The sequence below is a fragment of the Pseudorca crassidens genome, chromosome 4 (genome assembly GCF_039906515.1).
Source record: "Pseudorca crassidens isolate mPseCra1 chromosome 4, mPseCra1.hap1, whole genome shotgun sequence".
Lineage (NCBI taxonomy): Eukaryota > Metazoa > Chordata > Mammalia > Artiodactyla > Delphinidae > Pseudorca > Pseudorca crassidens.
In genome coordinates, this window is record NC_090299.1 from 74703276 (window position 1) to 74715683 (window position 12408).

Consider the following 12408-nt stretch of genomic DNA (forward strand, 5'->3'; position numbering starts at 1 on the left):
AGGAAATAGTGATCATAAAAATAAATTTTGATGCATTTATTTGCCTAAACTGTATGTGTTTTTAAAAGTATTTGCAAACTTTTGGTAGTAGAATAAAATTAATATGGTATTTAAATTAAGAAAAAGTTTAACAGTAAAATAATAGAAATATTCAAGATTAGACTACAAAGGAAACAGCATAGTGAAAAAAAAATATTTGCCTAGACTGGAAGTCAAGAGATTGTTATAATCTCTAATCCCACTTACTACTATGATCTTGGGAAACTCCTTTAACTATTCTGAGTTGTGTTCCTTTTTATAAACTGGGGATAACAATACTTGTTAAGTGCCAACAGAGTTGTCAAAAGAATAAAATGAGATCCTATAAGACTAAAAACTATAAGGCATTCCAACAATGTAAGGCATTACTTAAAAATAATGCCTAGAAACTTTCATCATTGAAAGAGTTAGGATTCTTTTCAAAGGACAATAAAAATGCCACAGTTTCTAGTTTAAAATGTGTTAACTCATTTATGTTCCTCTTAGTTATGTTCATCTTAAACACAGACACTGAGTTTGGGCCATATTTTTGTTAACTGTGGAAAAAACTAAATACCTACGTTTAATGTCTGATATATTTATAATACTTCATGAGCCTTACTCTTGTTAATGCTTTAATACCTGGATAGAAAGCTTGTCATTCCAGCCATCTGCCGACCTGTACACAGAGGGGCAGTAAATGGTCCTTGATCTTTTCTCCTATTCCTATCTAATGACTAGGCACACTGCCATGTCCTTTCTTAAACCAAAAATGAATAGGTTTCCTCACTGGGAGGGGCACGGCCCTTGGAAGGAAGTCTAATCCCGGTTTTCCTCACTGCCCACAACCTGGCTTAGAAGGGACATATAATGGGGAGGAGGACAGTTCTCTTCTTCCTGAGTGTGAAAACACTTCTGCGAACAGATGGTCTTCTGTAGGCTACCTGGGTGTTACATGAGGCTTACCCAGAAGAAGATCTTATAACCACCACCACAGGGAATGAACAGAAAGGGCTGCCACACACAGAGTGGCGAAGCAAGCATGCAGTTTTTGTTACATACGTCCACTTTGAACCTCTTCATTCTTCTCTCATGCAGTTGTGGAACGAGCTGCAGCAGCGGATGCAGGACAGATGACTGAGAGACATGAACACACACACGTGATGAGCACAGAGGTTTCTCAGCATTGGGCATAAAGACGGCTTCCTATTTGTTTTTGTTTTTACCCACCATCCTTGCTCCAGACAAAAAAGAACAAGAAAGATGTGACCTAAGACAGTCCTTTGTGAGCATTTCAAAGAGCTGTGGAGAATAACCAAGAGATGGAAAAAAAGTTCCAGTTTTATGCTGGGACCTTGGTCATTCTATTGACGATGCTCTTTCCTGAGGGCCTGAGTGCCATCTGCAGCAGTCAACAAGAACACCCACCTGCATCTTTGAGAAGCAAAAAAGCTGTCTGTCTGTTTCCAGACTTACTCAGAATGATTTGGGACACATGAAACCAACTCTGTGAGAATCAGTTTTCCATCATGAACATTTTTATCTGGAAGATTATACTGTACACACATCTAGTAACCTTCTTTATAAAATATATATTTCATTTAAATTGAACATGTGGAACAGGACAACAGGAGACACAAAAAAATGGCAATGTGTCATTGCTAGTGAAAAATGTGACTAAGATGCATTTTCTCAAGATGTAAAGATGCCGAGCAGAAGAAAATGAAAGCACATTTGAGACATGCGGCTACCTGATAACAGTTTCATTTGAAAGGCATGACTTCAATTGAACCTTCTCACAAATATTAAATTCATTCATCAAATGGACTACTATAAGCCCCATATAGTGGTTATTTGTTAATCAATTCAACTCCTATTTCATTTGAAGCCAGTATAACCTAACTTTCAACTCCTCACATGTAAGAATATTCAACAGGATAAACATTTAAAACTGAGTTTATGGTTACAGTTACTTTCCCACAGGTAAACACATGTTTAAAATATACTATGCTCCTCGTTTCATAAATTGGTCCATGGTAGTGAGTCACAAGCTTAGAAAGAATATTATAGTCAAGTAATTATTAAGTATTCTAGATTGAAACACCAAAGTAGATTGGTTAGCATTTTAAAAATCCATGCATACAAAAAGAAAAACTACCACTAAAACTACACAATTTAGAAGTAAAATGAATTCAAGTTATTGATATCTGGCTAATCTTAGAGAGTAAATTCTCAAATTAAGTGCCTAGTTACAAATAAGGAGCTCTTAGGAATACAAGTGGTATTTCTAGTTATATTTAAATACATTTTTGACAATCATCTTTTAAAATAATTCTTAAAATGACTTTGCATAAGTCTGTTTTTCCCTTGCACTAATCACCATCTAAAACAATATGTTTTATTTAATCATTTGCTTTTCTTTCCTCTAAAATGTAAGTTGCATGACATTTACTGCTATATTTCTAGTACCTAGACTTGTGCTTGGCACATAGTAGATACCCAGTAAATAATTGTTGAATGAATAATTGAATGAATTTAATATACTTGTAGTTATTGAGATATAAAATAAATGTATAATAAATATTGAATTCCATTTGTTCACCCACATGTAAACTTTTAAAGAAAAAAACATGAATTTTGATCTACTCTATTAAGATAAACTGCAAAAACAGGTTTAAAAAAATACTAGTGATTACTAATAAGAAGTAATTCTACAACTTACCACAGCATTTGAATTGGCCAACTTTTGTGTCTTCGAATAATGAAATAAGAACTGTTAAAAAAATAGTGAGCTTTACTATAGATAATTAGTGGTTTCCTTGATTATTTTCTAATGTATATATTTATGGAAATCACATTACCCTTTTGGTATTATCTTTTTCATCTGTTTCCTATTGAAAAGAGAGATATAGAAATGTCATTATATTATATTAGAAAATCGTAATATGTATAATATAAATGTAGAGTTTAAAATTTATAATTTATTATAAGATTATATTATATAATTTTTAAAATATATGACACATATGTTATACATAAAACATAAGACTGCAATTGGTTAAGCATATATTACCCTAAAAATAAATGGGCAATTAATCAAAAGCTTTATAAATAAAAGTATGTTTATAAATAAAAGTATGAACAAAGATCTTCACTACAGCATTATTCATAAGAGTGAATAACTAGAAACATCCTAAATGTTCAGTAGTGGTGGAATAGGAAATAGTGATATGATCACATGATAGAAAATTCAGGGAAAAAGACTAGAAGGAATCACATCAAAATATTTGTAGTTGTTATCATGAAAGAACAAGATTATCAGTTATTTTTGCTTTCTTCCATAAACTTTTTTATAGTCCTCTCTCCCTACAAAAATCTGTCTTTAAGGACAAGACATATCATTCCTTTTTTGTTGTTCTTTTTTTTCTCATTTGCTTTTAAAATAAATAGAAACTCATGGATAAACACCATTGCCATTTATTTTCTCTTAATTAGGAAAAAACTCAATTAAGTGTTTTGGAAAATGTCACTATTAAAAACATTGGGAAAAAATACAGTTGTAAACACTTATTTAGTTTAAGAAAACATTTATGCTTTAAAAATATCAAGTTTTCTTTGAATTACCGTATGTGAAAGTCATGGAAGTCAGACCAAACCTGTGATCATAGGTTAAACTGCTAATGAAAAATACATTCTAAATCTAAGGCTCTTATCCTTAATAAGGTAATTTTAAAATTACTTTACCTATAAGATACAGAACATAACTGAGGTATGGTACCTCATGCCACTTTTCAAGTTCCCATTGCCTCACTTTGGGACAAAAAGTTCTCACACAAGAATCAAATAATAATTTTAATAAAAACCGAGACATCACAGTAAGAATATAATTTTCAAACCGACATTGACAATATAGTTTGCTTTTTTTGCATTCTTAATGTCCTCTCTGACAAAGTACACTGTCCTAACCTCTGGGCTTAGAAAAATGCATCTGTTCTCCAATTGTAGTATGATTCAAGAAGAGAGAAAGAGCCAAAATGACCTCAAATTTCCCTCATCAGAACTAGAACACATCTTATACTTGAAGGGGACATACCATTTTCCAATTAGATGATTGCAAACTCCATTAATATAACCCTAAATTCTCAGGCATCAAAGAAACTGAAGTATTTGCTTCTTATCCAAAGTCAATTTATGCTCTTCTAGTTCCTCTTGGCATGCTTCCTAAATTGGGTATATTTTCTTCCAGGAGGAAATCCAAGATACCACTGAGCAATTTTTTTTGCCTACAAATTAAACACTATTTGAACCTTACCTGGGGCTTTGGTAGAGTCCCCATAATTATGAAGCAAAGCTCCTCCAATGCATTGGATGCCTAATGGAAATGAGAAAATATATAGGCCATGCTTCTGCGTTATCATCATTTGCATAGAAGAGATAACCATAAAATGTTAGGATCACAAGGACATTCCAACCGTTAGGAGAACCACTGACCGAAACTGCCCGCCCTGGCCAGGCACCACAGTAACCACTTGCATGAGTTATCTTACAACAGGAGGTCCTGGTAAGAATGTGGAACTAACAAGCTAGTACCAACCGGAAGAATTCAGAAAAGGTCAAAAGGAGAGAAGAGACTCCAGTCCATATGTTACTGAGTCCAAGCTCGCTCCGCTTGCCGCACAACAGGCCAATAAATCGGAGACGAGGTGTTGAGGCAAGGAATACGACTTTATTTGGAAAGCTGGCAGACTAATGTCTCAAAATAAGCATCTTATCGTGGTTTGGATGCCAGTTTCTTTTATAGCACAGAGACGGGGAGGAGATTAGGAAGTAAAAAGGCCATACGTTTTGCAATAACCCCTGGAATGGCCAGCCTGACGGAGGGGATGTGTTAATTTCTTCTTTCTTGCAGCCATCCACAGGTGGACAGGGTCTGGATGTTTCCCTGAACAAAGGCACTTTGGTTTAACATTCAGGCAGAGGGGCAGGGTTCCCCGAGGCAGGCCATTATGTAGAGACAACATCCTTTTATTGAACAAAAGCAATGGGAAGCAAAGGTTAAAGTAAAACAAACAGATCCAACATGTAGTCAGATTTGGCTTTTCCCTGTTACACATATGTCCTACCAACCTCCCAGTATCCTTCTCGCTGGAATCCATCTCGGCTGAGTGATGCGCGCGCCACCAGGAAGGACCCTGAGTCGGAGTGATTGGCCAGAGATAACCCGGAAACTAGCCCCATTACCATAAAACCCGAGACTGCAAGCCATGTGGCAGAACAGTTCTCCTGGTTCCTTTACCGAGCTGCTCTCCGCCCGGGCTCCCCTTCCCAATAAAGTCTCTTGCTTTGTCAGCACATGTGTTTCCTCGGACAATTCATTTACGAGTGTTAGACAAGAGCCCACTCTCGGGCCCTGGAAGGGGTCCCCCTTCCTGAAACACAACTACACCAAATAGAATCCTTGTGGCCCACTGACACTCTGTTGGAATCCCTCGATTTCTCTCATGACAAAAACTTGGCTCCTAAAAGTAAAACCTTCCTTCCAAAGAGGAAAAAAAAAAAGTTACATATTGTCTATATGCACTGATTAAGGCTTCCACTGTGGGTCCAGATACAAAATTCTCAGTATTGGGGGCTTCCTTGGTGGCGCAGTGGTTGAGAGTCCGCCTGCCGATGCAGGGGACACGGGTTCGTGCCCTGGTCTGGGAAGATCCCACATGCCGCGGAGCGGCTGGGCCCGTGAGCCATGGCCGCTGAGCCTGCGCGTCCGGAGCCTGTGCTCCGCAACGGGAGAGGCCACAAGAGTGAGAGGCCCACACACGCCCCCCCTCCAGAAAAAAAAAAATTCTCAGTATTTGCTAAAATTCTATGAAATTCTGTGACTGAGAGTAACTAAGGCAGTGCCAAAAAAAGGATTATTCTTCCCACCTTGCAGCAAAGTCTGAATCTACATGCCAAAGTGGTGAGCCTTGCTGAATAGTACTCATTACTGGCTAATTTGAAAATCCTTCAATTGCTCGCAAACAATGGGAGTTTGGAGGAGAAGAAGCCGTGTATGGTGCACCTGAGTTCCCACCCTTCCAGGCTGCTGACTGCATACCCCAGGGTCAGGTTTTTCAAAGCACCTGAGCACAGAAGCAGGGCAGGGCTCTTGTGGTTTGCAGTCAGCTGGGTGTGGTGAGGTGGAGCCCAACTGGACAAGCAGGGGCGAAACCCACCTTGCACAGAATTCAGCATGGTCACACCAGGAGTAATTGATTACTTAATAAATACATATGGGAAATAATGAGGAGCTGAAACCGTGTAGGAGTGGGGTAGGGCTGTGGAGTTGAGCTGCCTGCAACTCCAGAGCAGTGCAAATTCCATTTCTCCTCTTTATTAGCTGTGTGACCTTGGGCGGGTTACCTAACCTCTCTAAACTTCAGTTCCTGCAGCCGTAAATCGGGGGTGACAACATCAACGCAGAATTCTTGGAAGGATTACGCGTAGGTAAAGCTCTTAGCACAGTGCCACATACAGAGCAATTAGTTAACAATAGTAGCGCTGAAAAATGTGTGACCTGTAAAGCTTGATTTAACAACTGCAGTTACTGCTAATTCAGAAGACGTGTCAAAGGATTGCTCAGGGCCAGCAAGATCCTCACCCTTTGAACAACAGCACATGTTTAACAGGATTGGCTATAGTTTAGGGATACAGTTGGAGTCATGAAACAGCGTCTCTGAGCATCCCACCTAGCATGTCAAAGGCCTGCTTTGTTCTCTTCTATTTGTTTGCCTGCCCAATGCAAATTGTTGGGATATTTATTAATAGTATTAAATGGCTCATATTTAAGTAGTATTTCAATAAATTATCAAACATTTTCATATACATAACCCACACTTTGTCTTTAAAACACAGCTTGACATATACAGGATGGGAATTGTTATTCTCACATATAAAGCAAGTGAGATTCTAAGAGACTGTCACTTGCCCAATACTACACACGGCTAGGTCGTCTGATCTATAGGTATCCCTGTGTTGCACTGGTATTGACTGTTAAGCCTACGGTTGGGAGTTGGATGAGAGAAAAAGTAGAGCGTGAACACTGATACATCTTTTCTCACTTTTTCCCTTCAGGATTGGGTATGCAGCTCACCCCCAGAAAAATCTAGAAATAAATCCCTGAAAATTCTTCTTATGGCCCATCTAGAAATGCTGAAAAAATAATTTTTAAAAAAATCTAGTGATACCACGTGTCACTTAACTCAAAGAAGAATAAATTTAGTTATATGAGTGTCTCCTTAGAAAACAGCTTCTAAGCCAGCTGTGGGTTGGCAACAAGACTGAAGTTTGACAGAAAAAGTTTCAAAACAAATTGCATTTTCTCCAGCAACTTTTTACATGAAGCCATTATTCACTGAGCTACAACTATTCTTTAAGGATTTTTCTCATATGAGATTTTTAATATTTTATTTTTTATTTGTGGAACTTTTAAAGAGCCTTTATTTTCTATTTGGTAAAAATGTTTTGAAGAACTATTCAGATAATCACATACATAATATAATAATAGTTAACAGGAAATTAACGATTTTTAAAAAATGGTATCAGTTAGTGTAAAACGTTTCATAGTAAATTTACAAAGCTCTCTTCAAAAGGTACAGCCTCCAAATCCAATAAAAGCTTAGTTTACCTTGATGGGGTTTAGATGAGTGCTTTAAAATTCATCCTTTTAATTTTGAAGACATAAAAGTGATTCTGAGGGTGTTCCTGAATTTCCAATGGAATGCAAAAGCTTGTGTGCTGATTAATATCCACCACATGTTATATATCCGTCAATGCTCCTCAAGCAATTTGAAATATCATTCATAAGTGTTGTCTATTATGATTCTGGTCTTGCTTTATCACTTAATGCCTCTAACTTGCTGCAAGTGATCCTCTGCAGGCTGAGGAACCGGTCGAGGCAGGAGAAAGGCTGCTTCTCCATACTGGCCAGGATGACATTCTGGAAGGACTACGTGAAGGACAGGCATCGCGCCCTGGCCAGACCATGTAGGGGTTCGCCCCAGCCACACAGCTGACTGTGTTGAGAGGGTTGAGCCAAGAGCCTCTGCTGAGCCCCCTCCTCTGTTCAGGAGACTTAGTGATGCTGATTAAGAAAGTTAAGACACCAAGCCTAACACTGCTACACCTGCACTCAGAGACAGAGCTGCAGACAGAGGGAGCAGCATCCAGTAGAGACGTGTAAGAAGGACACACTTGTTTCCCACTGCTCGTGTTTCTGAGACTGCTGGGACCTGGGACCCTTTGCTGCAGTGCTGCAAGGCATGAACCTGGACAGACCTCTCCTTTACCAACAAAATAGAAAGAAACCATGTGGGACTAAAAATAACTGAGTGTATGCACAGTTGGGACAAATTATGAACAAAAAGATACAAACAGACCAAAAAACCTTACTGCCACTTCTGAAGAGCTGGGGGCCAAAAACAGGGTGTGGGGAGCAAAAGCAGGGTACAGAGCATGCTCCCTGCACTCAACACCACCAGAGGAGTGGGCCAAACACTTACGCCAGTCCTCCAGCCTGACCGCTGGACACACCCCTACCCTCACCCCATATAAGGAACTAGCTCGCCCCCCTCGGAGAGTGAGCAAGGGCACCTGTTACTCATTCTAGCTCCCCCTGCTGCAGCAGAGGCCCCAGTAAAGCTTTGCCTGAATTTCTTGTCTGGTCTCTAGTCAATTTCTATTGATTAGGGAAGGCCAAGCACACTGGTCTGTATCATTTCCATGTACAGAAGCTAGACCACCACTCCTCTCTCCCCAGTCCTCTTAACTCTTTCCCGTGGGAAAAGGAGTGAGTTACCTGACAGATGATTCAGAGGAGGAAATCGGGCATGCTCTGTTGAGCCCTTTCCTCTTAGAGAGCCAACACCCTGGCCAGTTGTTCTTGCCTGACTGCTGCCCCGTGGCAGAAAACTGATTTTGGCAGGAGGCTTGAGTCACAGTCTAACCTCAGTTTAATTCTGGGGGTAGTTTTAGCAGACACACTTAGCAGCAGATCTAAGGCCCCATTCACAAGTTGACTTTTCAGTTACAATGATATTTTGATCTCCTAAGTCTGACTCTGTAAGTTCATCTCTCCATGGGTTGCAAACTCTATTGAGGGCCAGGATATTAGTCCCCCAAGAGAGCAATGGATTCATTATTTTTAATCTAACACAGAATTTGATTTTGAAATTAGCATTTTAATTTCAAAAATATGGGTATATTATCTGCAAATCTATTTTTCTTAGAGATAAAAGCCCTAGCACTTTACACCATAAACTCAGAGCACTCATTATTACCTGCAGATGCTGTAATAATTTCTAATACGTTGACACTTTAGTAAGTCCATAAAATAATGATGGGTCCAAAGGGAGAGATGGAGTATTTCAGCATGACACAAATGCTTACATCACTGTGAAACACCTCCATTTGGAATTACCTGAGGCAGAGGATCCATGGACAGGAAAGACGAACAAGCATCATCTATCTGTAGAAAACAAAAATGCCAGTTACATCTTGGAAACAGAGAGAAGAGAGCGAAAAATGGAAAGCAGATTTTACGAAGTCAAGTTACCTATGCAACATTAATTAAAGTTCCATGACTGTTCAGGACTCTGGATTTGGGAGGCAGGAGCCTTTTACACTATCTAAGGAAGTCCTGGAATTGGGATTTCCCCAAGATTCACCCCCAGGCGCAGGGATATACATCCCCATTAACAGTCAGTAGGGATCATCAGAGCATAAAGATGCTTCAAACATTGAAGGGAAAAACTTATGGTATTATTCGGCCTGAGAAACCTGAGTAGTGACTAAAGAATGGCCTCAAAATTAAGGAGCACCCTGCTATGTGGTTCTTTAAATCTAATCATATCTACATATAATCTAATCACATCATCTAAATTAACATGATAATAGCATGTGTGCTAAATGACAAAGAGTGTAAGTAAAAAGTTTTACACAACATGGGCCATCTTCCCGTTCTCTACCAAGAAGCCAGCATGAGAAAATAGTTCTATTTTACAGTGAAGGTTTACTGAACTATGCTTGCCAACTAGCTGTCCTTGGCTTTTTGGGGTTTTTTTTTGCCAATTCATTTAATTTTTATTTTATATTGGGATATAGTGGATTTACAACATTATGTTAGTTTCAGGTGTACAGCAAAGTGGTTCAGTTATATATATACATATATTCATTCTTTTTCAGGTTCTTTTACCATATAGGTGATTACAGAAGACTGAGTAGAGTTCCCTGTGCTGTATAATAGGTTCTTGTTGATTATCTATTTTATATACAGAAGTGTGTAAATGTTAATCCCACACTCCTAATTTATCTTGAGGGCTTCTTTCTGTGGAGTTATTTTTTTAAATTAATTTTATTTATTTATTTTTGGCTGTGTTGGGTCTTTGTTGCTGTGTGCTGGCTTTCTCTAGTTGCGGCGAATGGGGTCTACTCTTCCTTGCGGTGTGTGGGCTTCTCATTGCGGTGGCTTCTCTTGTGGAGCATGGGCTCTATGCATATGGGTTTCAGTAGTTGTGGCTTGTGGGCTCTAGAACGCAGGCTCCATAGTTATGGTGCACGGGCTTAGTTGCTCCGCGGCATGCGGGATCTTCCCAGACCAGGGATTGAACCCGTGGCCCCTACATCGGCAGGTGGATTCTTAACCACTGAGCCACCAGGGAAGTCCCTCTGTGGAGTTTTGATGAGATGTTTAGGAGGCCTTGCCAAAGACCTTGTTTTCACTGTTCTGCACACACATTTGTGAAGCACTTTCTGCTGAATGTTATTACAAAGCTCTGCTGGGGGTACACCAGATCTTGGTAATGGTCTCGTGAAGGTTGAAAAAAGGATCCATTTCTTCAATTTTTGTTGCACATTTAGGGAAAAAGCCTTCAGAGAGAAAACTTGGACCCTCTAATGCTTTGATGTCCTCATAAGTAAACCTCACGGTGGGAACTCCAAGATGGTTGATGAAGTAATCGGCATCATCTTGCATCTGTACAGAACTGATATTTGTTTCTGGGCACTCATCTCTTCTGGAACAGTTGAAATTATTTTTCTCAGCTACCAGGTGCTGAAGAGATGGTGAAGCTACAGGGTAGAGACTTGAGTTACCGCTTACAGGACTGTGGAGACTAACATAAGCCACAACATTTTTCTGCAGAACCTTCTTGAAATCCTCTCCCCATTCATATGAGCCAATACTTCCAAAAGCTGTTCCACCCCATGAACAGAAAACAATAGTGCGGTCTGGTCTCCACCCTTTCTTGACTCTTAACATCAAGGCCCGAATAAAAGCTGTGATGATGGCAGTGCTGCTGGCCCATTCTTGTCCATTATAACTGTATGCGGTATGATGATGGCTGCCAACTATGATATAACGGTCTAGAGACGTCGAGCCTTTTTTTGTTTGTTTGTTTTTGTTTTTGCGGTACGCGGCCCTCTCACTGTTGTGGCCTCTCCCGTTGCGGAGCACAGGCCTCCAGACGCGCAGGCTCAGCGGCCATAGCTCACGAGCCCAGCCGCTCCGCGGCATGTGGGATCTTCCCGGACTGGGGCACGAACCCGCGTCCCCTGCATCGGCAGGCGGACTCTCAACCACTGCGCCACCAGGGAAGCCCCGAGCCTTTTAAATATCCAACAACATTAGTAACTGTTTCAAATTTTGTGACTGTCTAAATCTGCATGCTGACAATTCTTTCGTCATTATTTGGAAGTTCTAGAGGGCTACAGGCACTGTGTGTGATTCTATCTTTCAGTGAAGAGATGAGTTTTGCAACGAGAGATGCTGAGATGGGGTGCACTAGTAGAGAGGTGAGGTTTGATCGGTTTTGTCTAAAGCTTCCATCTGCTAGTGTTGGAGGGTCTCCTGCAGAGGCGGGGGGCGGCTGTGGCTCACCGTGGGGACAAGGACACTGGCAGCAGAAGTTTTGGGAAGTACTCCTTGGCGTGAGCCTTCCCAGAGTCCACAATTAGCCCCACCAAAGAGCCAGGTAGGCTCCCGTGCTCTGTCCTCAGCTTTTATCCTTAAAAGAAACCTTGAAAGATCTTAAACTGTAGTATGAGATTTATACTAATCATTAAAAAACTGTGCTGAGAAGTTAAGCACTAAGCTAGGTGTCTAGAGTTATCTATGGCATTTATTTCTTTGGCGGCCTTTTAAAACGGGACTGGAAAAAATGGTACTGATTCTTGTCTGTCTGGGATGATTTAGGTTGAGTCCTATTTATGGCATAACATCTCAGTGGCCCCCTTCTAGTTTCAGAATTGTTTGTTGAATTTAATTTAATTGCCATTCTCACACTAAACTGAAGGGGGATAATCATACCCTTTAGTCGTAATTTCTCAAGCTCCTCTGGTTTCCAAGTTGAACAT

General features: G+C 40.0%; 1 protein-coding gene across 1 annotated transcript in view; it reads right to left on the reverse strand.

The window, feature by feature from the left end:
* Nucleotides 1–12408, reverse strand: part of NMU (neuromedin U) — a 246764-nt gene that overhangs the window by 10088 nt on the left and 224268 nt on the right. Inside the window, exons 9-13 of the mRNA XM_067736069.1 lie at nt 9476–9523; nt 4331–4390; nt 2880–2909; nt 2741–2791; nt 1081–1155 (exon numbers count right to left, since the gene is read on the reverse strand). Coding sequence (XP_067592170.1) covers nt 1081–1155; nt 2741–2791; nt 2880–2909; nt 4331–4390; nt 9476–9523 — 264 coding nt within the window. The remainder of the gene's footprint in view (nt 1–1080; nt 1156–2740; nt 2792–2879; nt 2910–4330; nt 4391–9475; nt 9524–12408) is intronic.